Raw genomic sequence first — 21710 nt, 5'->3', positions numbered from 1 at the left:
AGAGAGAGAGAGAGAGAGAGAGAGAGAAGGAGAGGGAGGGAGGGAAGGAGGGAGAGGGAGAGGGGAGGGGAGGGAGAGAGGGGAGAGGGAGAGAGAGAGAGAGAGAGAGAGAGAGAGAGAGAGAGAGAGAGAGAGCACACCCATGACTGCAAGGGCTCTCATGGGCCAAACAGTATCAGATCCCCTAAAGCTGCAGTTAAAGGTGGTTGTGGGTCCTGGGAACCAGTCTTCTGCCAAGAACATCACAAGTTCTTACCTACTGAGCCATCTTCCCAGCTCTTGACCCCCTTTTAAAACAAGTCAATTCAGTAATCATAAAAGAGTGCAATAGGCAAGACAATATATTTTAAATAAATCACTTAAAAAGCAACAATTTTGCCCCCAAATTGCCCAGCTTTCCCTGCACCTTATACAGAATTGAGCTCATCTTTGTCACATATACTAAATTAAACCCTGTCCCCTAATTTTGTCACATATACTAAATTAAGCCCTCTCCCCTAATTTGCTGCTGGTGATTGGATTCCCATCTTCATACATGCAAGGAAGCTCTACCACTGAGCCACACCCTTATCCCCATGAGTTATTTTTTGGGGGGTGGGGTGGGGTGGGTGGGTAGCCTGAACATAAAGTGGCAGAGTAAAGTTCCTAGCCCAGGCAGACTGTACACTGTGCTGATAGGGGGCCCTGAGACTGCGGCAGCATCACTGGCAGCCAATCATTTATCTGGAGGCACCAGCTGATGGGTTCAATCAGATTAGTTTCCTCTGCCCCCCACCCCCTGCTTTTCAAACCTTTCACAACCTTGCTACCAGGCCTCAGAGGATTAACCCCCAAAGGAGGGGTCACAGCTTACAGAGAAGAGATCTCCCTTTCCTGGCTCCTTCTACTCCCCATATGTATAGGGGAGGCCTCTGGGGGCGGGGGGACCCTCCACATTGCAGGCTGCAGCCAGGCAGGGCTGCGTCTGAATCCTCAATGAGTTTGCTCTGTTGCTAGTGGCCTGAAACCCCACAGGCTGTTCTTTTGTTTATGACTAGGAATATACCCCATGTGGAAAGAGACCGAGCCTGCAGAATGGAAAGTGCTTCTCCAGCACCCAGCACACAGAACGCCACTGTGTCTCTCCATGCTGAGTCCTCAAAGGGACAGCTAGCATTCCCAGGGCTCCACACACAGATGATGAGAGATGTGGTCTCCAGCCCCAGAAGCGCCTCCAGAGTTCCTGCTCCTCGTTGTTACCTACAATGACTTCAGCTTCCACATTGTTTCCTAACATACACACACTTAGCAGCCAGGAAGGGCTGTGTGAGTTTCCTAGCTTTGCACGCGCCCAGCAGACATCTCCTCCCCTCCTCCCACATCTTAAGAGGTCTAGCCCTTTGTCCCCAGTGCTGCCACCGGCAAGCACCATGATATTTAGCTGCTTCCTCTTTGCGGGCAAAATGCACAGAAGGCTTGTCTGTAAGTCATCAAGGCTGCACCCAGACAGATGGCAGGACACAAACAGGGGTCAGACAAAGGCCAGTCTTCCTTGGCAAACTTTTAATTTTGAAAGTCTTTTAATCAATAGAAATCAGAGACTGAGGAACACACACAGCTCTTCAACACCCCCTACCCGCCCCCTTTTCCCAGCTGTAGACAGTTGCTTCACACTACATTTCTGTGTGTTGTATATAAATACTGGCTTTGCAAATATCTGATGGGATTTGCCACCATCCCCAGCACCCCAATATCTCTCCCCGAGAATATCTTCCTACAAACAGTAAGAAATTAGTAGCATTAGTATGCCACGCTGAACCAAACATCCTATCTTTTGTTCTTGAGACAGGGTCTCATGTAGCACAGGATGGCCTTAAAGTCACTCTGTGATTGAGACTGTCTTTGAATTTTGGTCCTCTTGCCTCTACCTCCAAAGTGCTGGGATAGAAGCCTGCCAGCAATAACATTCTTTGTTTGTTTGTTTGTTTTTTGAGACAGGGTTTCTCTGTGTAGCCCTGGCTATCCTGGAACTCACTTTGTAGACCAGGCTGGCCTCGAACTCAGAAATCCGCCTGCCTCTGCCTCCCAAGTGCTGGGACTAAAGGCATGCGCCACCACAGCCCAGCCAGCAATAACATTCTTATGTTCAGTCAATATTTGACTGCTCCAGGGATTCCGAAACACATTTTCTATCCCAGTTTGTTTTGGATCCCAGAGCCAAACTAGGTTCACACAATGAGTCTAAAATCTTTTTGGTCTTATTTCTTGGTGTTTTGGGAACATAGAGCCCAGCTATCTTTTAAAATGTTCCCCATTCTTATTGGCTGGATTGCTTCCTTTCCAGTGTGCAGGAAAAGCACAGAGGCGATGTCCAGTCCTCCATGCTGAGTCACACTGGGATTGACAGATATGGTCGATGTATCCCAGCCCCAGACAGGCCAGGTTCTATTTCCCAGCTAAGGTGAGAACATGGGTTCTTTCTAAAGATTTCTCCCTCTCCCCGTGAGATTCACAAGTAACCCGGTGACACCCAGAGATGGAATATCCTGTTCTCCAACAACTCTGTTTCACAAGCTCGTCATCTGTGGATGATATTTTCCTGAATAAATTATTACTCTGGCATGGAAAAGGATGTTTTGCGAATGCTGTGATTTCACAGACATTTTTCCTTTTCATTTTCTCCTTGTCTCAATTTTAATGGCTAAGAGTCCTCTTGACATCTTGTTTGTTTGAGACAAGGTTTCTCTGTGTAGCCCTGGTGTACTAGGATTCACTTTGTTAGACCAGGCTTGCCTGAAAAACTCACAGAGGTCTGCCTGCCTCTACCTCCTGAGAGCTGGGATTAAAGGCAGGTGCCACCACTTTCTAATACTAAAAGCAATCGTGGTCATATAGAAGAACTCACAATGTCTCCCAGCAATCAGGTATGTAAGCAAAGTACTTTCTATGTTCCATTCGCACACTTAGCTACTGTCTTAGTTAAGGTTTTACTGCTGTGAACAGACACCATGACCAAGGCAAGTCTTATAAGAAACAACATTTAATTGGGGCTGGCTTACAGGTTCAGAGGTTCAGTCCATTATCATCACGGTGGGAGCATGGCAGCATCCAGGCAGTCATGGTACAGGCAGAGCTGAGAGTTCAACATCTTCATCCAAAGGCTGCTAGTGGAAGACTGACTTCCAGGAACTAGGGTGAGGGTCTTAAGCCCACACCCACAGTGACACACCCACTCCAACCAGGTCTCACCTATTCCAACAAGGCCACACCTCCAGATGGTGCCACTCCCTGGCCCAAGAATATACAAACCATCACAGCTACTATACCTGGGTTGCCTTAAACTCCCTTTAAAGACACTTATATTGTATGTAAGAATGTTTTGTCTGCCTGTATTTTTGTATATCACATGCATGCCTGTTAGGAGAGGGTATTGGATTCTTTGGAACTGGAATTATAGATGGTTTCCAGGAAGGAAAGTGTTGAAATAACCCTGTGAACACACCATTCAGCTCCAACAGTCATGCTACCTATGTTGCCTCCAAAAGAAAAACAAATTAAGTTTTATTTTATTTTAGGAGTGTGAATGTTTTGCCGGAAGGTGTGTATGGACATCACAGGTGTGCCTGGTACCCTCAGAGGTCAGAAGATGGCATAGGATCCCCTGGAATAGGAGTTATGGGTGCTCATGAGACACTATGTAGGTGAGGGAACGGAACCAAGGTCCTGTGCAAAAGGAGCCATCTCTCCCCAAATTCTTAAACAAACACACACAGAGAAGTTCCTAAGAAACATTAGTATCTGCTGCCCCAAGCTCCATGCCTTTTCTCACATGCTCAGGATACGGCCAGTTTGGCCCCCACATCCTTTTATGGTTGGCAGGATGAGAGACTCACTCAGGGTCCTTGTGGCCTGAGTGGTGCTAAGTAAGCCTAGGCTCAGAGTGGGCCAGAGTTTCTTGGCTAAAAAAGAAACGGGTTTTAAAGCAGCAAGAGCTGGCGATGCTTCTGAAAACAGATCCACTTGTCATCCGGAACGCTGGTCTCCATTAAAAAAAAACAAACCTCTCTGCCCTCATCTGAGTACAAGAGCCATAATTGGATCAGGAGTCGGGACTCAGTGGTCTCCTGGAAGAACTATAGCAGCTGGTGACCTCCTGACCGGTGTGGTGGTGATGAGGACAAGAGAGGCGAGCTGGGTTAGAGAGACAGAAAGCTGCTGCTGGCTTTGCCTCATGTCCACGTGAATCCTGACAGCTTTCTAGATAAGTGTAGGAAACACCAGGTAGCAGAGGCAGGAACCTCACCACAGGTAAAGAGCTTTCTTGTCTCTCCTGCAGGGGACTTGGGTGGAAAGCCCCTTACCAGGTTGCAGCAGCCCTTGCCAGGGAGGGTGAGGTCAGAGTGCCAGAAGTGGCAGCCAAGCAGGGCAGCTAACAAGAAATCCCTGAGCTATCAATTCTTTTTTTTCCCTGTCTTCTCTCTCTCTCTCTCTCTCTCTCTCTCTCTCTCTCTCTCTCTCTCTCTCTCTCTCTCTCTCTCTCTCTCCTCAGAGCAGAGAGATGTGATCATCAGGACCAGGACAACACAGCCAGCTTTATTGATGGCAGTGGACCCAGTGACCAGAGAGAGTTTCTGGAAGACACCCTCCCTTGAGGCTCAAGTTTCCTATGCCCACTTAGTTACCTTCGTGTGAATTTGAGCAGTTAAGCTGATGGCTCACAGGGCAGCGGAGAAGGCTCAAGGGACATCCCAGGGAATATACCAGACAAAGGAACCCCTGACACTCGGGGTGTGCCCGTCAGCGGTAGCAGCTGCTGCTGTATTATTTCCAGAATATGATATTTATTTTATTTTATTTTTTTGTACCAGGGAGTCCTGTCAGTTGGGCACAGATGAGCTGCTAGTGTGGTAGCTAATGTCAGAAGATATTTTCTTCTTAAAAGTAATAGAAATCGTTCCAACACAGGGCACCTTCAGCTTCATCCCACTGCGCAGGCTGTACTGGGTTGGGAGAGTGGAAGCTGCAGTCCCAGCCTCCTTCCTTATCTATGGCACCTTGAACTCGGCCAGTTGGTAATTACAATGCCCAGAGGATAGAACTGAGACAGAGAGCAGTGTTGGCTCTGAATCTTTCCCCAGATCTCATGTCTCCTCAGGGATGGGGTTGCTTCCATCCAGTGGTTAGCACACAAGACAGAGAGAGAATCTGTCCACCAAGCTGTCATTTATGGGAGGTGGATTCTTGGTTTTTTGCTGCGCCCCACTTGCTATGCAGTAGGCACTCTCCCTCTCTGCCCCCCAACCTGGCTACCCTGCATCCAAGAAGGATCAACCCTGGCTGCTCGCTTCACATCTGCTATGAAAACCACCAGAGAGCAGAGAGCAGCTTCTGGCCTAAGGATGGTACTCAGCAGATAGCTTTGTTTTGTTTTTGTTTGTTTGTTTGTTTTTCATAAATGAGCAAATGGTTTTAAAGTCTAGAACTTTCTATATCACAAGCATGAACCTCATATACATGGTCCCAAGGCAACCCACAGTTTTTGAGGATGACTGTGGGTGTAGGTTTCCCATAGGCCTGGGTGTGAGGCCAACTGCAGCCTCTTCCTGTCTAGTCACCACCCTGAGCTCCACAAACACTTTCCTCTTCCATTTCCCTTATGCTGATGAGCGATGGGATTCCAGGGCTTTTCTAGGGAAAACTGTGTGATCAACAGGAAGCTGCTCTTTCTATGAACAATAGAATTTAAATAAAAAGTGTGGCAGACTACCAAGATACATTCAGGTGAAGGTATCCTTCACCTGAAAACCACACAAAAACCACACACACACACACACACACACACACACACACACACACACACAGCCAACACCAGCCTTTTTGTTGTTAATGGTGGCAGTTAGGGAGGGTACTTCCTACTCTTTCCCCAAGGCAGGGAACAAGAAGTCTCTTTCCAGGAACTGGGACACAGATGGAGCAATATGGCTGAAAAGCTGATCAGACACTAGCCCAGAAACCACTTGAGGACATCATTCTGAAGACACTGTTCACCACATAGCATAGCACAGCAGTCAGGACACACTGAAGACATGCACACTACAAGACCTTAGAGCCTCAGCCAGGTCACTGCCATATACTCTGGGCTTAGTCTCAGCCTCTTGGGCCTATGCTTTCTGGCCCTGGCCTGTGACATGGGAATAATGAGATGAGTTGAGGTGGCATGCTGGGTTCGTGTACAGGGAATGGAGCTCTTTCTAGATCCTGCTTCATCCAGAATTTGCAGCATCCTCAGTTATAGGTACAAGGATGGATTTCTGGATATACCTTGATAAAGAGTCAGAGAGCCAGGGACAAAGAGAAAAAGGGCCCTCTACATCAGTGTTCTGTGCTCTGTGGGAAAGAAAGGCAGCTGTGACAGCCACAGAGCTTGGGGACCAGGCAGCCCCCAACCCCACTGTTCCTATGGGCCTGCTGCAGCTGGGTACAAGATCTCTGGTCTCTGGGAAGATGTTGAAACTAGGATCATCCTGGAGGGACAAACTTTCAGTACCACGGTCCTTGAGCTTTGGAGCTTTGAGCTCATCTGGCATGAAGGTGGACTTGAGACCCCTGCCTGGCTGGACTGCCTCCTCCCTTAATAACAAAGAGAAAGCTCCCTTCCTCTTCCTCATCTCTCTGAAGAGCAAAGGCACTCAGTCGATGGCTGTCTCCAGTGTGTGCTTACGGCAGGCAGGATAAATAATGCATGAATGGACCTACGGACGGACAGACGGACGGATGGGTGGAGGAATGAGAGCCAGCACACTTCCGATGGCCGGAATCAATTCCTGAGGCCCGTTTAGGGCGGAGCCGAGAGGCTGTGAGTATCTGTTTTCCTCAAGAGGAAATTGTGGAAATGCCTCCCAGGGTTGGTGGTGGCATCTGGCCAGTTGGGTCACACACAGGCTTCCCTTCTCACTGCGAGGACGTCGCTGCCTCAGGATGCAGAAATAGGAATGATGACTTCATAGGGTAGCCTGAGCCAATCCCTGGTTCCATTGTGTCCCACTTTATAAGTGACCTAAATAACTCTAGGGACTGAAATCCAGGATTATGCGATAGGAGACATTTGTCACATGCGTGGCTGGCACCAGGGCGAGGGTGGGGTAAGGGCTTTGTGTGGGAGAGCAGGGTCCTGGCATGAATCAAGCTCCTTTAGTGACTGCTGAGTATAACGCCCATTCCCACTCACACGGGCTGGGTCTGATGGGGCTTCTGGTACCGAACAACAGCAAACCAAGTTGCAGGGCCAAAGGTGTAGAAACCAGAGGCCCTGGATCTTTTGTTCCAACCTCTGCTGGGAGCAGAAACAAGGAACAAGAGAGGCAACACGGCCACTGCTATGAGTTACGGAGAGCCACTTCCTGACACAGGGACAGTCCTGAGGGCTGACACAATCTTTCAGTCAATGTGGGTCTTTGGCTCAGGAAGGGGAGGACTGGGGAGCCTGCACAACCTGTCTGCTGACCTGTGTCTTCCTGGTACCACCAAGCACAGAGGTGAATGGCAAAGGCTGCAGCTGTGAGCCCAGACCTACCAGGCCATTTCAAGTCACCTGCTTGGTCCCCCTTTCTTCTGTCCTTTTTAGAAAAGTTCCTGATGTCTTGAGCCTTGGTTTCTACCTCTGTTTAAGTAGGGAAATAGCGACTATCTCCTTAGGATTTGTTTGGGAATTAACTGAGTAACAATGTATAAAAATTAGAAAGCTTCACATAGCACATAAACTCTCAACAATCAGTAGTGATTCCATTTACCACACAAGGCTCACCTTCCACCTCCACATTCTGATGATGGAGGGAATATAGTGAAGCCTTAAGACACTTCTATTTTTTTTTATTGTTTTTTTTTTCTGTTTTTTAAATTTCCACAAGAAACAGAGCTCACTCTCCCACAGAGGAAAAACATCTTTAGCTCCTCAGAGGGTGAGGCACCGCTGAAGGGAACTGAGACTCCAGAAGTGGCAAAGTATAACTCTCATAGAAGATTCCAGGATATGAGCCTGCAGAGTCCAGGAATATCCTGGCAGGAACCTGCCTTTAACAAGTGCCCACAAGTCAGGAGATGTCAGATTTTCCTAGAAGAGTCCCAGAAACCCCACCATGTCTGGTGACAAAGAGGAGCCTTTTCCTGTCTAGACATCAAAATGCTTGTAATTAAAATTAAGACGTGAAAGGGGAGAGGCAACACATACTTCCTAAAGCCAATCTTAAAAACTCTGATGTTAACACAACAAATACAGCCGCAAGTCCTCCTCTCACCACCAGGGCGGCGTACTTCTCTTGAGAATGAAATGGTTTTTAGTGCAGACTACAACCCAGTAGTTGGTTAGTGTGGGGTGGGGGGAGGAAGGCGCAGCTGAAGGAGAAGCTGCTGTGACCAAGGCTCACCTCACCCTGAGGCTAAAAATGGAACTGTTACCCCATGAAGCTAAGCATCCCAAGAAGGCAGGGCATAGCTGTCATCTAGAAAACTCTCAGCATGGCTTTCCTGGAGAGCACAGGTATGTAATAAACAAGGACTTCTTTCAGGATGTCAGTAGGAAACAAGACGATTGGGCACAAGGGAGGGAGGGAGTAGCTTAGCGATATATTGAAAGCTTAGCATCAGGAGGCCCTGGGTTTGGTCCCAAGCCCTCAAAACAAAAGGAGAATGGGCATACGGTAGACTTGGCATTGATAAGGTGCAGAATGTGGTCAAGATGCCAATACTTGGTGCTGGAGTGACGCCTCCGCAGTTAAAAGCTCTGGTTGCCCTTCCAAAGGACCTGGGTTCAATTCCCAGGACTGACATGGCAGCTTCAAGCTGTCTGTCGCTTAGTTCTAGAGTATCTGAAGCCTTCTTAAACTTTAAGAATTATTTATTTTGTTTTATGATTGTTTTGCCTGCATATATGTACGTGCATCATGTGTGCACCTGGTGTCTGTGGAGGTCAGAGATGTGTCAGATCCTCTGGCACCAGAGGTACAGATGGTTGTGAGCCACCATGTGGGTGCTGGAAGTCAAACCACTGAGCCATCTCTCCAGCCCCTTCAGGCCCTTTTTAAGCCTCCATGAGCACAGCAGCGCATGGTGCGCACACATACATACAGGTAAAACAAAAACAAAAACACAAAGACAAGCAAACAAAAACCCTCGCACACATACAAGAAAAAAAAATTAAAAATATGCAAACATTCACCACAGAGGGAGTTTATAGCTGAGCCCACCACCAGCATGATACCAGCTCTCAGGTATCATGGAAGGCACCTGACTCCAGTGTTCTGCTCACTGTGCAAACTGCTTACCCCCTAACAGCAAGGACACCTTGCTCTCTTAGAAGGCTTTGCTTTTGTGTTGCCAATGCAGGCCTAAGCCTGTATCTTTAGGAGAGTTTTTTTGAACAACTTGAGGATGGGGTTCAGTTTATTTTATGGCCCACTCTCAGCCCAATGCCTGGCACAGGGCCCACTCTCTGTCAAATAGGTACAAGGTTCTAGGGCTCCCGGTCTTCATCCAGGGGTGCTGTGGGCATCACTTCCATTCATTACCACCTCTCTAGAGCCCATAGTGTCCCTTATAGAATGGGGGAGGGGTCCTAGCACCTGTGTGGGGTGACAGCTATTGAAAACTGCACATTAATCAGGTCAAGCAGTTGAAATCTAAGACTTGCTGGGAAGCAGGAGCAGCAAATATTCAGGACCTCAGTTCCCAGACAAACAGGTCTAGGCTCTAACCTGCTAAGGCATTTTGTACAGTTTAAGAGCTTCTGGCCCACTCAGCTGTCTGACAGGCAGCTCACACACAAAATCCCTCTCCTGAAATGGCTCCAAGCCTGCCAGCGGCAGAGATGGGAACAGGGAATGGAAAATCACCATGTCCTCTGCTCTCTGGGCTGTCATGTTTGAGCTGCTGCTAGCAATCTGCTCTACACGGCTCTCAACAGAGAGACCAGCCCTTCCAGGCTTCGTGGCCACCACCCAAAGGAGCCACGGACACTGTAGCAGCTTTTGCGTGGCACTGTGTGTGTGTGTGTGTGTGTGTGTGTGTGTGTGTGTGTGTGTGTGTGTGTGTGTATAGAGGGGTAGGGATGATGCACAAAATATAAGGCCCCGTTGTGACCCCATCCCTGAGTGCTGAAACTTTTGCAAATGTTTCCATGGCAGGACAAAGGAAATGGAGTTCTTCCTAGTGAGCTATGAGGAAAACAGTAAGTGTGCTCCCCCCACCCCCCACCCCCAGTATTTCCAGTATCTGTTTCCTTGGAGACTTGGGTTTGACTCTGGCAAGAAGTCTCACACCTTGCCAGAAACCTGGGGGGCGGGAATCATCTCTTTGTTCTCAAGTTCCCTAACACTGTGACCCTTTAATACAGTTCCTCCTGTTGTGGTGTCCTTCAACCATAAAATTATTTTTTTGTTGATGCTTCGTAACTGTATTTTTGCTGCTGTTATGAATTGTAAAGCAAATATCTGACATACAGAATGTCTGATATTCAACCCTTGTGAAAGGGTCCTTTGACCTCCAACGGAGTCTTGACCCGCAGGTTGAGAACTGCTGCTTCAATGAGTGCCTCGGAGGCATCTTAAGCATTCTTAGCTCTGGGGGCGGGAAGGGGTAAGGTAATGGGGTGGAGGGGGAAGCTGTTGTGCTCAGCCTTCCCAGGCTTACTTCATCACAGCCTACCACAAGGGATTAAGACAGCTTTCAAGTTTCAGAAATCTTCAGCAAGATCTCCAAAGGGTGCCCCCCTCCCACTCCGTTGCCGGAGCAGCAGCTCCGCAGAGGCAGTAGTTATTGAGTGATCAAAGCAGGGGTGGGGCACACGGGTTAGGGGGACACTGGGGTTGTGTGAAGGTGATTTCCTGGGGGAAGGCCAGGCTTTTCCTATAATCTCCTGAGATCCTTAGGCAGGAGCCTGGCAGGCAATCGCCTTTACTGGTTTCTGCCGGAAGAGACAAGACTATTGATTTCCGCTTTAAAGAGCCCTAAAAGCAGCTAATATCTTTCCATCCCTTCTTTGAACATCCAAGACAGGGCAAGAGATGTGTGTAAAATGGAAATGCACCCTCAAGAGTGAGGGTTGGCCACCAGGGCACCCTGATGAGAGCCGGGGGCAGGCAGACACACCACTCAGCTTTGACAATTTATAGCTTAGGTGGGGCCTTTATTGATGGGAGTGGAACATGCTTACAACCCTAGTATGCAGGAGGATGAAGCAGGGGGATGGAGAACTTGAAGCCAGCCTAGGTCCAGGCTAGTCTGTTCAACAGAAAAAAAAATTTTTTTTTCTTCAAAACAAACAAAAGGGGAGCACTTAGACCTATCTCCTAGTTCAGTTCAAACTCCTACCAACATATTTGAAATCGAATTTCATTTTTATTTATGGGATGAGTGTCTACATATACCATATGATGTGTGCAGTGGCCAAGGAGGCCAGAATAAGGCATCAAATCCCCTGGAACTAGAGTTATAAAAATTGTGACCTGTCATATCTGTACTGGGAGCCAAACCTGAGTCCCCTGCAGGAGCAGCACATGCTCTCAACAGCTGAGCCGCCACTGTAGCACTCAATGACAAAATCTGGAACATGCACCCCCCCCCATCTCTGTCTCTCTGTCTGTCTCTGTATGTCTCTGTTTCTCTGTCTCTGTGATATTGGGGATTGAGCCTGGGGCCTCACGTACGATAGGCAAATACTCTACCATCTAGCTACGTCTCCAGCCCCTTGCTTGCCCTATGGCCAAAAGATTCTGCTTGTGGGACAGGACTCCATCTTACAGACAGACTCCCATAAGCAGGGGAAGCTACAAGACAGTAGCTATCTGGCTGTAAACTGCCGGGGAAAAGGTGGACACCCACCTAAAGTCTCACCAATAGAGAGCTCATTCAATAGATGCTGCTGATAAAAATGGAGGATTTATAGCCAAGAAAGAGCACAGGAAACTCCCTCACAGACTGAAGGAGGCACTGAGGATAAGAGCCCACTTAGGCACGTTTATTAATTTAATATTTGCGTGTTTATTTACTTGCTTATTTATTGTTGTGTGTGGCACAGGTGCTACAAGGACAGCACACATGGAGGCCAGAAGACAACTGGAAAATCAGTTCTTCTCTTCTCCCGTTACATGGGTTGGCTCCTCAGAACCTATGTGAAGGGCGTTTTACAAACTGCTTTTACCTGCTGAGGCATCTCACAGGCCCCAGTGAGGTGAATTTATCCTGATGAGTTTTTGTTCCTCATGAAGGACACATTCTATAAAGTCACCTTGAACCACTGTCCTTAGGATGAAGAGATGGGGAACAACCACACACATTTCATCAGCCAGTCAACGCATAGCTTATATAACTTTGTATTGTTTATTTCCATTTAACAGGACGTGTTGATGATTCTTTAACATTGAACTCGGGGGCATAAAAGCACAAGAAATGTCTGGGAGGTAATACATATACCTTCTCCAAGAGACACAACACAGCTTTCCGGAGCCTAGGAAACAGAACAGTAGCCTTGGGAGGCTTGGGGGTAGGGATGGGGGGTGCAGGGGGTGGGCAACTGAAACAGCAGAGCCGTCAATATAATCCACAAACATTGAGGAAACACAGCCCTAACCCATACACAGAAGAATACTTGTTTACCACAGGAGAGATGAAAGAAAGGCAGAGTCCGGCCCCCTTCCATCTCAGCTGGGAATACACATAAAGGGCAATTAACAGTTCCAATGCTCTGCCCATGTGCACGCCTAAAAGCATTCCGCATTGATTTTTGCTTAATTTTTGTTTCTTAAATGAAGGGCTGGGAGTGGAGCTCAACAGCAGAGTGTTTGCCGAGCACACACAAGGCCTTGTGTGCAATTCCCCAGCACCAGAGGGGTGGATGTCAAACTTGGGAGCCTTAAGTGCAGAGTCATTGGCTGCTGAGGATCAGCTGACCGTGTGCCTGTACAGACATAGAACAGCTCCACAAAAAACACACGAGATCAGTTTGAAGCAAGATATGGAAGCCTTCCAGAACTTTCCTCTGTCCAGTAGAGTGGACGGTGATTGTTATTTTATCCTTTGGCTCTCACATCTAAGTGATAAAGCGTTTTTAATTTTAAAGACCTATTCTGAGTCGATAGGTCTCTGTGCAGGTGAGCTACAGGCTGACTCTGGGCTAAAAAACCCTCTCTAAGAAAGGACCCCATTCAGACAGAGAGATCACAGGTTCACCTCCCACACTTCTCTCTCCTGGGGACTCCTGGGGATGGGATAGGGGCCGGACATGACAGCCATCAAAGACCTCAGTCTCACCTGTTAAAAACTAAGACGAGGGGCTGATGAAATGGCGCTTGCTGCCAAGCCAGATGACCTGAGTTTGATCCCCAGGGCTCAGGGTGGAAGGAGAAGGATCCTTCTACGAACTGTCCTCAGCCCTCCGCATGCACAGCATGGAATGCGAGCATGGAATTCAGATGTGTGCGAATGCACACGTGAACACGTGCACACACGCACACTGTCAGAACTTGACCCTAACAGGCAGGAGGACCATTATCCCACTACCCCCACCTCCCATGGCTTTCCAGACCTGAGGTGGTCAGCCAGGGGCCGGATGGACTTCTAGCTCGCAGGAAACCACTCGGCAATGAGCACTGTTTTCCCAGGGAGGGTGTGGGATCCTGGAAGTGGCCATGAAAGGCAACAGAAATCTGTGTAGACAAAGCCCGTGGGGTTGAAAGAGGGGGAAGAACGGAGAAGGCTCGTGAGAGGGAGCCTGGCTTTGTGTTTACTGGGGTTTAAGAGGATATGACAATCTATAGCTTGTCTTCCGGCCAGGAAATGAGTTTCTCTCTTCCCTTCAGTTATGAAGACACACCAAGTCAGAAAGAATATAATCCACTTTGTGGGCATGAACTCTGAGTACAGGAGGACATTAACATTTTGTGGTTGGTACTTCTGTAGCATAGATATAATTTTTAAAAGTGTTACTGTAGATGCATACTCACGTTTGTTCATGATGTTTATGCAAGCCATGGGGTGCATGGAAGGCTCAGGACAGTTTGGTGGAGCAGTTTATCTACATTATAGTTTGAGGTTTATGGACTCAGGTCACTGACTTCAAGTTGCAAGCACCTTTACCCACAGAGCTGTCTCAGCAGCCATTAGTTTTCTTTTTTAATCATTTTTTTAAATAATAGAAACACCTTTCTTTTAAAAAAAAAATGCCATTAGGCCTTACATCCAAGGCCATGGGATCTGATACAAAGGGCACTCTGGCTTCTCTGGCTTTCTGACCGAAGCCACTCTCTCTGTCCAGGGCTAAGGACTCAGCAGTCTAAGTTACTTTTGAGCGTCAGCTCCTGGTGTCTTCAGGGTCTCCAGAGGACTCAACGCAGCCTTAACTCATGACCTGGAAAGGGCTCCCACTGAGACGTGTGCCTGAGTGTTCACAGCAGCCTCAGAAAAGTGAAAGCCACCAAGGGTCTGTGGGCAGAGGACTGGTCATTCACAGTGGACATGAACTGAGTCAGCAGGAGATCTGATACGAGCTATAGCACGACACACGGAAAACACTGCTCCCGCACTGTGTGGTCCTCCCAGAGTGCACAGGCCACAGAGCCAGAAGCCAGGATAGTGGTGGTCAAGGCTGCGGAGTTAAGGGAAGTGCCTGGCTATCAGAACAAGCGCTCCATCACTGAGCTACACTCTCAGCCCCCCTCTTTTACTTTTTTTTTTTTTTTTGAGACAGTGTTTCACTAAATTACTCACTTGTAGCCCAGGCTAGCCTTCAATTCACTTGTTTGTAGCACAGGCTAACCTTGAGTCTGCCTAAGCCTCTGGAATACTTAGGATTAGAGGCCTGAGCTGCCATCATCACAAGGGATTAAAAAAAAAAGTGTTCTAGACATAGACAGAGTGAGAACGGCACACTTGATGGAAAGGATGCATTAAGTCCCATTGATCTGTACGCTTTAAAGTGGCTAAACTGGTGACATATTACGATTTCAATCTTAACTATAACACAAATATAAAACAAAAACAAAACCACAAAACCCTCACAAAGCTGTGTGACTTTGGGGAAAGTTACACAGCCTCTCCGAGCCTAAAAACCATAGGCATATGAAACATGCCCTCCCACGCTGGTTGGAGGAAGAGACCAGGACAGAATAAAACAGAGGTGCTTGGAATAATTATCAGGATGCGATGACGCAGTTCACCAGAGGTTTGGAAGTTTCCATGTTGTCAAATAATCCTTTTAACTAAGAGGGAACACCAAAAAGACAGTTGGGGGATGGAGGACAGGTAAGATGAAAGGTAAGAAGGAGGATGGCTCTATAGTACATTTGCTGTTTTGTTTTTATTATTGGCACAGGGTCTCAATATGCAGCCCTGGCTGGCTTAGAACTCACTATGGAGATCAAACTGGCCTTGAACTCACAGAGAAATGCTTGCCTCTGCCTCCACAATCTCAGGGCTTAGATTAAAGATTTGTGATACCATGATGTTTATTGGGGGGCCATGGGAGGGGGGGAGGGGCGGATTGCACATGCTTAGGCAAGTTCTCCACTGCCAAACTCTAACCCCAGCCCTGTATGATGCTTATGAGTCTATACTGGGTTGAAGTAGGAGGTACAATTAACTCAGTCATAGAGACTAAGGGGCTGCTTTGCCATATGTTGGCTGTGTGATGACCTAAGATTCTTGCTGTTCTGCCTCATCCTGCAAGCCTAGGCCCTTGCTCGTTTTATGAGAACAGAGGGACCTTAGGTGGGAGAGAACTCCCAGCTATGCAAATTCCGTATCGGCAAACAGCTTCATAAGAACTCAGAAGTTGGAGTTGGGAAGACGACTCAGCCAGTAAAGAGTACCAAGGTTGGATCCCCCTCATCCTTGCACAGAGCTGCATGTAGCTGCATGTACTTGTAATCCAAGAGATGGTGAGGTTGGATCAGGGGGCAGGGGTACTATTGGGGCTTAAGCCAGTCTACCCAACTTGGCAAGCTCCTGGTTTGGTGAGAGACCCCTATCTCAAAAACATAAACTAGAAAGCGACTGAAGAAGACACCTGAAGTGGATCTCTGGCCTCCAGAGGCAGGTGTATACACGTGCACATGCACAAGCAGACAGATAAAACCCTGAGAACTTGGAGCTGTAAAGATCGCTCAGCGAGTAAGACCACATTTGCTCTTGCCAAGGACTCCAGTTCGATTCTCATTATCTATATTAGGCAGCTCCCAATCCTGTAACTCCAGCTCCCAGGAGATCAGATCCTCTGGACACACAGACAGACACACACACACTAAAAATAAATCTAAAAAAAAAAAAAAGCAAAACTCTTCAAACTCACAGGTGGGGACATGGATGCCAGATATCTTATCTCAGAGTAATTTGGGACTGAATCAGCAGAACTTCAAGCTTCCCTAGACAAGGTGTTATCTCCCCCCCCCCCGCCCCCCCCCCCCCCAGGCTGACAGTGAGCTTAGGAGAGAGGGGAGGAAGGAAGGGAAAACAGGATTCCAAGCTGTCACAGGATTCCAGGCTGTCACAGGGACTTTTCTCTCCTGGAGCGTGAGGCAGGTGTTCTGAGACTCCATTCTTGTCTCCCCAGGCTGGCTGAGCCCATCAACATGTGGGTGGGGGCGTCTGCCTCTCCATCTGGAAGGTCCTCTTCCTCTACCATGGCGACAGCAGTACAATGGAGTCTCCACTGTGAGCCCTGCATCCTGGCTCCCCAGACAGACGCTCTGGGAGAACTCCATGGCCCCAAGGAAATATAAGTCCCCTGCCCCCAGCAGGCCTTGATGCAGCCCACAGATCACAGAAGCAGCAGGCCAAAGGCCATGCTGTGCCTGAAATGTGATGCCTGCTCTGCCCTTCTCTGATGGAGACGTTTCACAGGTCCCTGCCTCTCTCCCTGAGATGATAAGATGCTACAAAAGGCTGGGCTCTGAGCAAAATTAGCTCCCACTGATAACTTGCAAATTCTAGCTGGCCTGGGTTAGACAGAGTACAATAGGGTGGAGGTCCTAGGGGAAAATAAGACGGAGTTTGGGAAACTAGAAAGCCACTCTCTTGCCAGGCACTGTGGCAGATGCCTGTAATCTCAACACTGGTGGGGGAGGGGGGGATCACAAAGTTTGAGGGCAGTCTGATCTATACAGTGACTTCCAGACTCACTGGGGTTACATAGAAAGATCCTATCTCAGAAATTAACCAACCAAACAACAAATTATCTATCCAACCAACCAATGAACCAACTAAATAAACTCTAAAACAGTCCTGTGTGTGTGTGTGTGTGTGTGTGTGTGTGTGTGTGTGTGTGTGAGATGACTATCACCGAGTGATGCTGACCATGGTGCTTAGAGTGATATGCCAGGATGAGAAAAAAAAAACACATTAGAAAGAGGGTGCCACCCCCTTATAGCATCAGCTAATAAATATTCAATAACACAGGGTAGTAGCATAGCATGAAAGAGAAGGTAAATTCTGATTGCAAGTTAAGTGTAAAGTATTAATATTAGAGACCCTTCTGTGCTACCTCTTAGTGCAGAGAAGTGCAATGCTCCTGATGTCTTGGGCTCAAACTAGACAGCTGCCATTAAGGGGCAGCACGGAGGGGTGGAACCCCAGTTCCGAGGGATCCTGAAGCTTTTTTCATTTTGCTATTTCCACAAATGCTCTTACGAGGGTTTACCATGTGCCAAGCTCTTTCCCTCTCTACAACTCTCTGTGTGTGGTGTGCATGAGTGTTCACATGCGTTTGTGTACGTGTTTGGCGCACTTACGTAAGAAGGCTGGAGGTTGACAGTAGACATCTTCCCAGATTGCTCTCCACGTTATAGACCAAGGCAGAATCTCTCACGTAAACCCACAGCTAGTCTAACTAGTCAGTTTGCCCTGCAGATTCCCTGTCTCAGCCTCCAGAGTGCCAGGATTATCAGTGGTTTGCCACATTAGCCTGGCATTTATGTGCATGTTGGAGATTCAAACTCCCAGCCAGCACTTTACCCACTGGGACATCTCTCCATCCCTAGTGGGTGTCAACTCTAAGTACATGATCCTGTGTGTCTATATATCTGTAACCACAGTTGTGCAGAAAGATGGGGGGGGGGTTTCCAACAGGGGTGGGCAGCCCAAGTCTACAAAAGCAGCAAGAAACAATGAAGACAGAGGGTGTACCATATGCAATGGTCTGTGATAGGATAGAGCTTTACCAGTGTGGCTGCTATTCGGGGAGCCATGTGTAGAAAGACATGAATCCAGAGGGTTAAGAGCTTGATGGTTGGATCTTATACTGAGGCTCTTGGTCCACCACAGAGCGGTTTTAAATGGCAAGATGACATAGCAAATGTGTGGTCAGGAGCCCATCTAAGCTACAGTACACTGATACAGTAAGCATCACCCAGAAGGACAGGTGTTGGTCCACGTTCCACCCCACTGCTGGGGTGCTGGGCACAGCCAGTGAGGAGGCAAAACCAGAGGAACTTGACTGCGCTTATCCCAAGCCGCTGCCATCATGTGCTGGGCTTCAGGGAAATGCTAAGATTCCCTGAGGGGGTTGGAGAACTCAGTCAAGGTGTGGATAGGCTGGAGTTGGAGTTCCTTGACTTCCAGGCCTCTGGTTGCGGCTGGAGAAACGCATAGAGAAGTTAGAATAAAGTGTTGGGGGTCAGGCCCTTGACAAGGCCAGGACAGGGCACTCCCAAACTCCTGGATATTCAGGTGCCACTGAGTCTCGAGGAGTTGAAAGTAGAGTCAGGGTCCCTCAGACTGAGGAGGCAACTATCCCGGGGCTGAGGGGAATGGGAATTCCGGTTTAGGTCATTGGTGATTGTCCTTAGCTTGGTGTCAGTTGTCTGGAAGCACAGAGAGGCCTTCTATGGGAGATTTGCTGCGGCTCTGTAGGTGAAGGCCTTCTCCGTGCTCCCTATGGTGGACTCGATGGAAGAGACAGTCCAAATTTATCTGTACCATTTATTGTCTGTTCATTGTGGAAAATGGATGCGTTCCCACTTCTCAGGGTGGACCAGAGATTAAATACCTTTTGCAGGGAGGAATGTCCAGGAAGGAAAGCTTATTGGTTAAATCCTCATAGCCTCAAATACCTCATTGGCATGGAGAATGCTGCTTTGGGCTACATGTGGGTCGTGTGGACACGTGTTCCTGGCCAGGAATTTGGCAGGGAGCAGGGAGCTGCCTACCATCTATCTCAAGTGGATGCCGGGGTCTCGGGGACTCAGACCCGCTCTACCTCACCAAGTTTCCTGGCATGGTCCATTGTCCCACAGACAGGTGGCCAGAGATCGGCTGCTCTCATTGAGGCCACTTTGGAAAGTGTAGACCCTATATGGAGTGTGCTCACGCCTGGGTACTACATCATGGATTCAGCTTAGGCCCACATAAAGCTGTTCCATCTCTTAGACTCTTTTAAAAACAGTGAATGCAGGCCGGAGAGATGGCTCAGCGGTTAAGAGCACTGACTGTTCTTCCAGAGGTCCAGAGTTCAATTCCCAGCAACCACATGGTGGCTCACAACCATCTGTAATGGGGATCCAATGCCTTCTTCTGGTATGTCTGAAGACAGTGATAGTGTACTCATATACATAAATAAATAAATCCTTTAAAAAATTTAAAAATGTTTAAAAAAACCAAGAGAACAACAGTGAATGCTAGGGCCTATTCAGAGAGCCCTCGTGGAAGGAAGCAGGAAATACAAGGTCAAGGGCACAAGCCAGGCATCAGGAAGCTACAGTCTCAAATACTGTCTGTTAGATACTAGCTGGGCTACACAAAGCAACTTCCTAAGTTTCTCTGAGCCTTGATAAGATGGGGCACCAAGACTGTCACTGTGTAGATTCACTAAGATCGAGCTGTGAATATCCTTAGTAGTTTCTATGGTATAGTATAGGTACAAGAAATAATGGCAGTTATTGAGACAACTCACACCCAGCCAAGGATGAACACAGAGGCCACGGAAAGCTCCCGGAAATAAGTAACGGCTCAGCAGCAGAAGTTTCTACTTACTTGCCAGCAGGAGGCAGGAGACAGCCACAGTATACAGCTGCTTGGAGGTGGTGATGTTGTACTGGTCCATGAAGTGGTCCAGAAGGTAGATGGCCAGGTGCCGGGCCGAGGGGCAGAGATGGCAGTGTCTGCTCAGCAGGGTCAGAATGTCTACAAAGAATCGACGGCTCTTCAGGAGCGGGGAGTGGGCACGGAAGGTGGGCAGCTTCAGTTCCTGAAGGACGGTGAACAGAGAAGGGTCAAGGACACGGAGACCCGGGGCCTGCCTGCCTGTGGACTGGCGGGGTGGACAACGATTCCCTGCACACCCTCACTTATTTGTTTGAAATCTCTAATGGTGATGCTTCTGTTCTAGAAACTCTGGACCAGTTCCCATCCACCCTCCCTAAGCACAGGCCCATTAGGACTAACATCATGTGGATGGAGGAAGCTGGGCATTTCCCCCAGAAAGGCACCATGGAGATACCCAAGGTAAGGAGAGAATGGTGGCCCAGAGGCAGAGACCCACACCCAAACTCTGGTTTTATTGCACAGCCGAGTCACTTTTGTTCTTTTGCTGCTTTTTTGATAGCTGAGGTTTAATGAGAACACATGCCAAATGTCTAGCACACAGGAACTTCTCAGGGTTCTCTGCAAATTCCCTCCGTGATTAGGATTGTGAGTGATCATTGCCTCCACTTTGGGGAAAACAAAACAAAACAAAACAATACTAGAATGTGTTGCTGGACATGACTGTAATTCTGGAACCCAGGAGGCGGAGGAAGGAGGATGGTAGAAAGTTTGAGGTCAGCGTGTTCTGCACCGTGAGTTCTAGACAGCCAAGGCCACATAGCAAGGACATGCCTCAGTAAACAAACAAACAGATTTGAAAAGACTAATCCACGGACCAGCAAGTTCTGCCCACCACGATCACTACTGGTTGACAGTCTGGTTCTGTCTACCCCTTCACACACGGCTCCCCACTCCAGGGTCTGAACACCACGGTTCTCCTCTCTCTGAGAAGGTAACTTCTATTTTGTCATTTCTACTCTGCCATGTTTTCTGAACATATCCGCTGAACAAGAAAAACAAAAGAAAGAAATATCAAACTAAGAGTGTACTTAGCTAGTACCTACTTTGTGACCGTGGCTGGTCTTGAAGTCATATAAAGCCTGCTATCGCCCCTTTCTAGCTTCTGAGATTTCAGATGTAAGGCATCAAATCTTTATTTTTTTGTTTCTGGAGAATCATTTTTATGTGTATGAGTATTGGCTTACATATATGTATGCATGAATGCATGCATGCATGTCTGTCTGTCTATCTTTATGTATGTAGTGTGTGTGTGTGTGTGTGTGTGTGTGTGTGTGTGTGTGTGCGCACACACAAATGTCTTCATACCTTTCTGATGCTCTAGGAGGCCCTGGGTCCTGTGGCAAGAGAAGAAAGTGCTCTTAACTACCAATCTCTCTACTCATCCTCTCTTTCCACTTTCTCTTCCTCCTACTTTTTAAAAAACAGTAGTAGCCAGGCAGTGGTGGCGCATACCTTTAATTCCAGCACTTGGGAGGCAGAGGCAGAGGCAGGTGGATTTCTGAGTTTGAGGCCAGCCTGATCTACAGAGTGAGTGCCAGGATAGCCAGGACTACACAGCCTGGGCTACATGTATCCTACTTTCTTTCTTTCTTTCTTTCTTTCTTTCTTTCTTTCTTTCTTTCTTTCTTTCTTTCTTTCTTTCTTTC

General features: G+C 48.0%; 1 protein-coding gene across 1 annotated transcript in view; it reads right to left on the bottom strand.

Moving 5' to 3' along the window:
- Ccnjl (cyclin J-like) overlaps positions 1 to 21710 on the bottom strand; it is a 58251-nt gene that overhangs the window by 10239 nt on the left and 26302 nt on the right. The window contains exon 3 of the mRNA NM_001045530.2: positions 19993 to 20206. Within this exon, the coding sequence (NP_001038995.1) occupies positions 19993 to 20206 (214 nt within the window). The remainder of the gene's footprint in view (positions 1 to 19992; positions 20207 to 21710) is intronic.

This window comes from Mus musculus, chromosome 11 (genome assembly GCF_000001635.26).
Source record: "Mus musculus strain C57BL/6J chromosome 11, GRCm38.p6 C57BL/6J".
NCBI lineage: Eukaryota > Metazoa > Chordata > Mammalia > Rodentia > Muridae > Mus > Mus musculus.
Note: the sequence above shows the minus strand (reverse complement) of the source record. Positions and strands in the feature narration are given on the sequence as shown.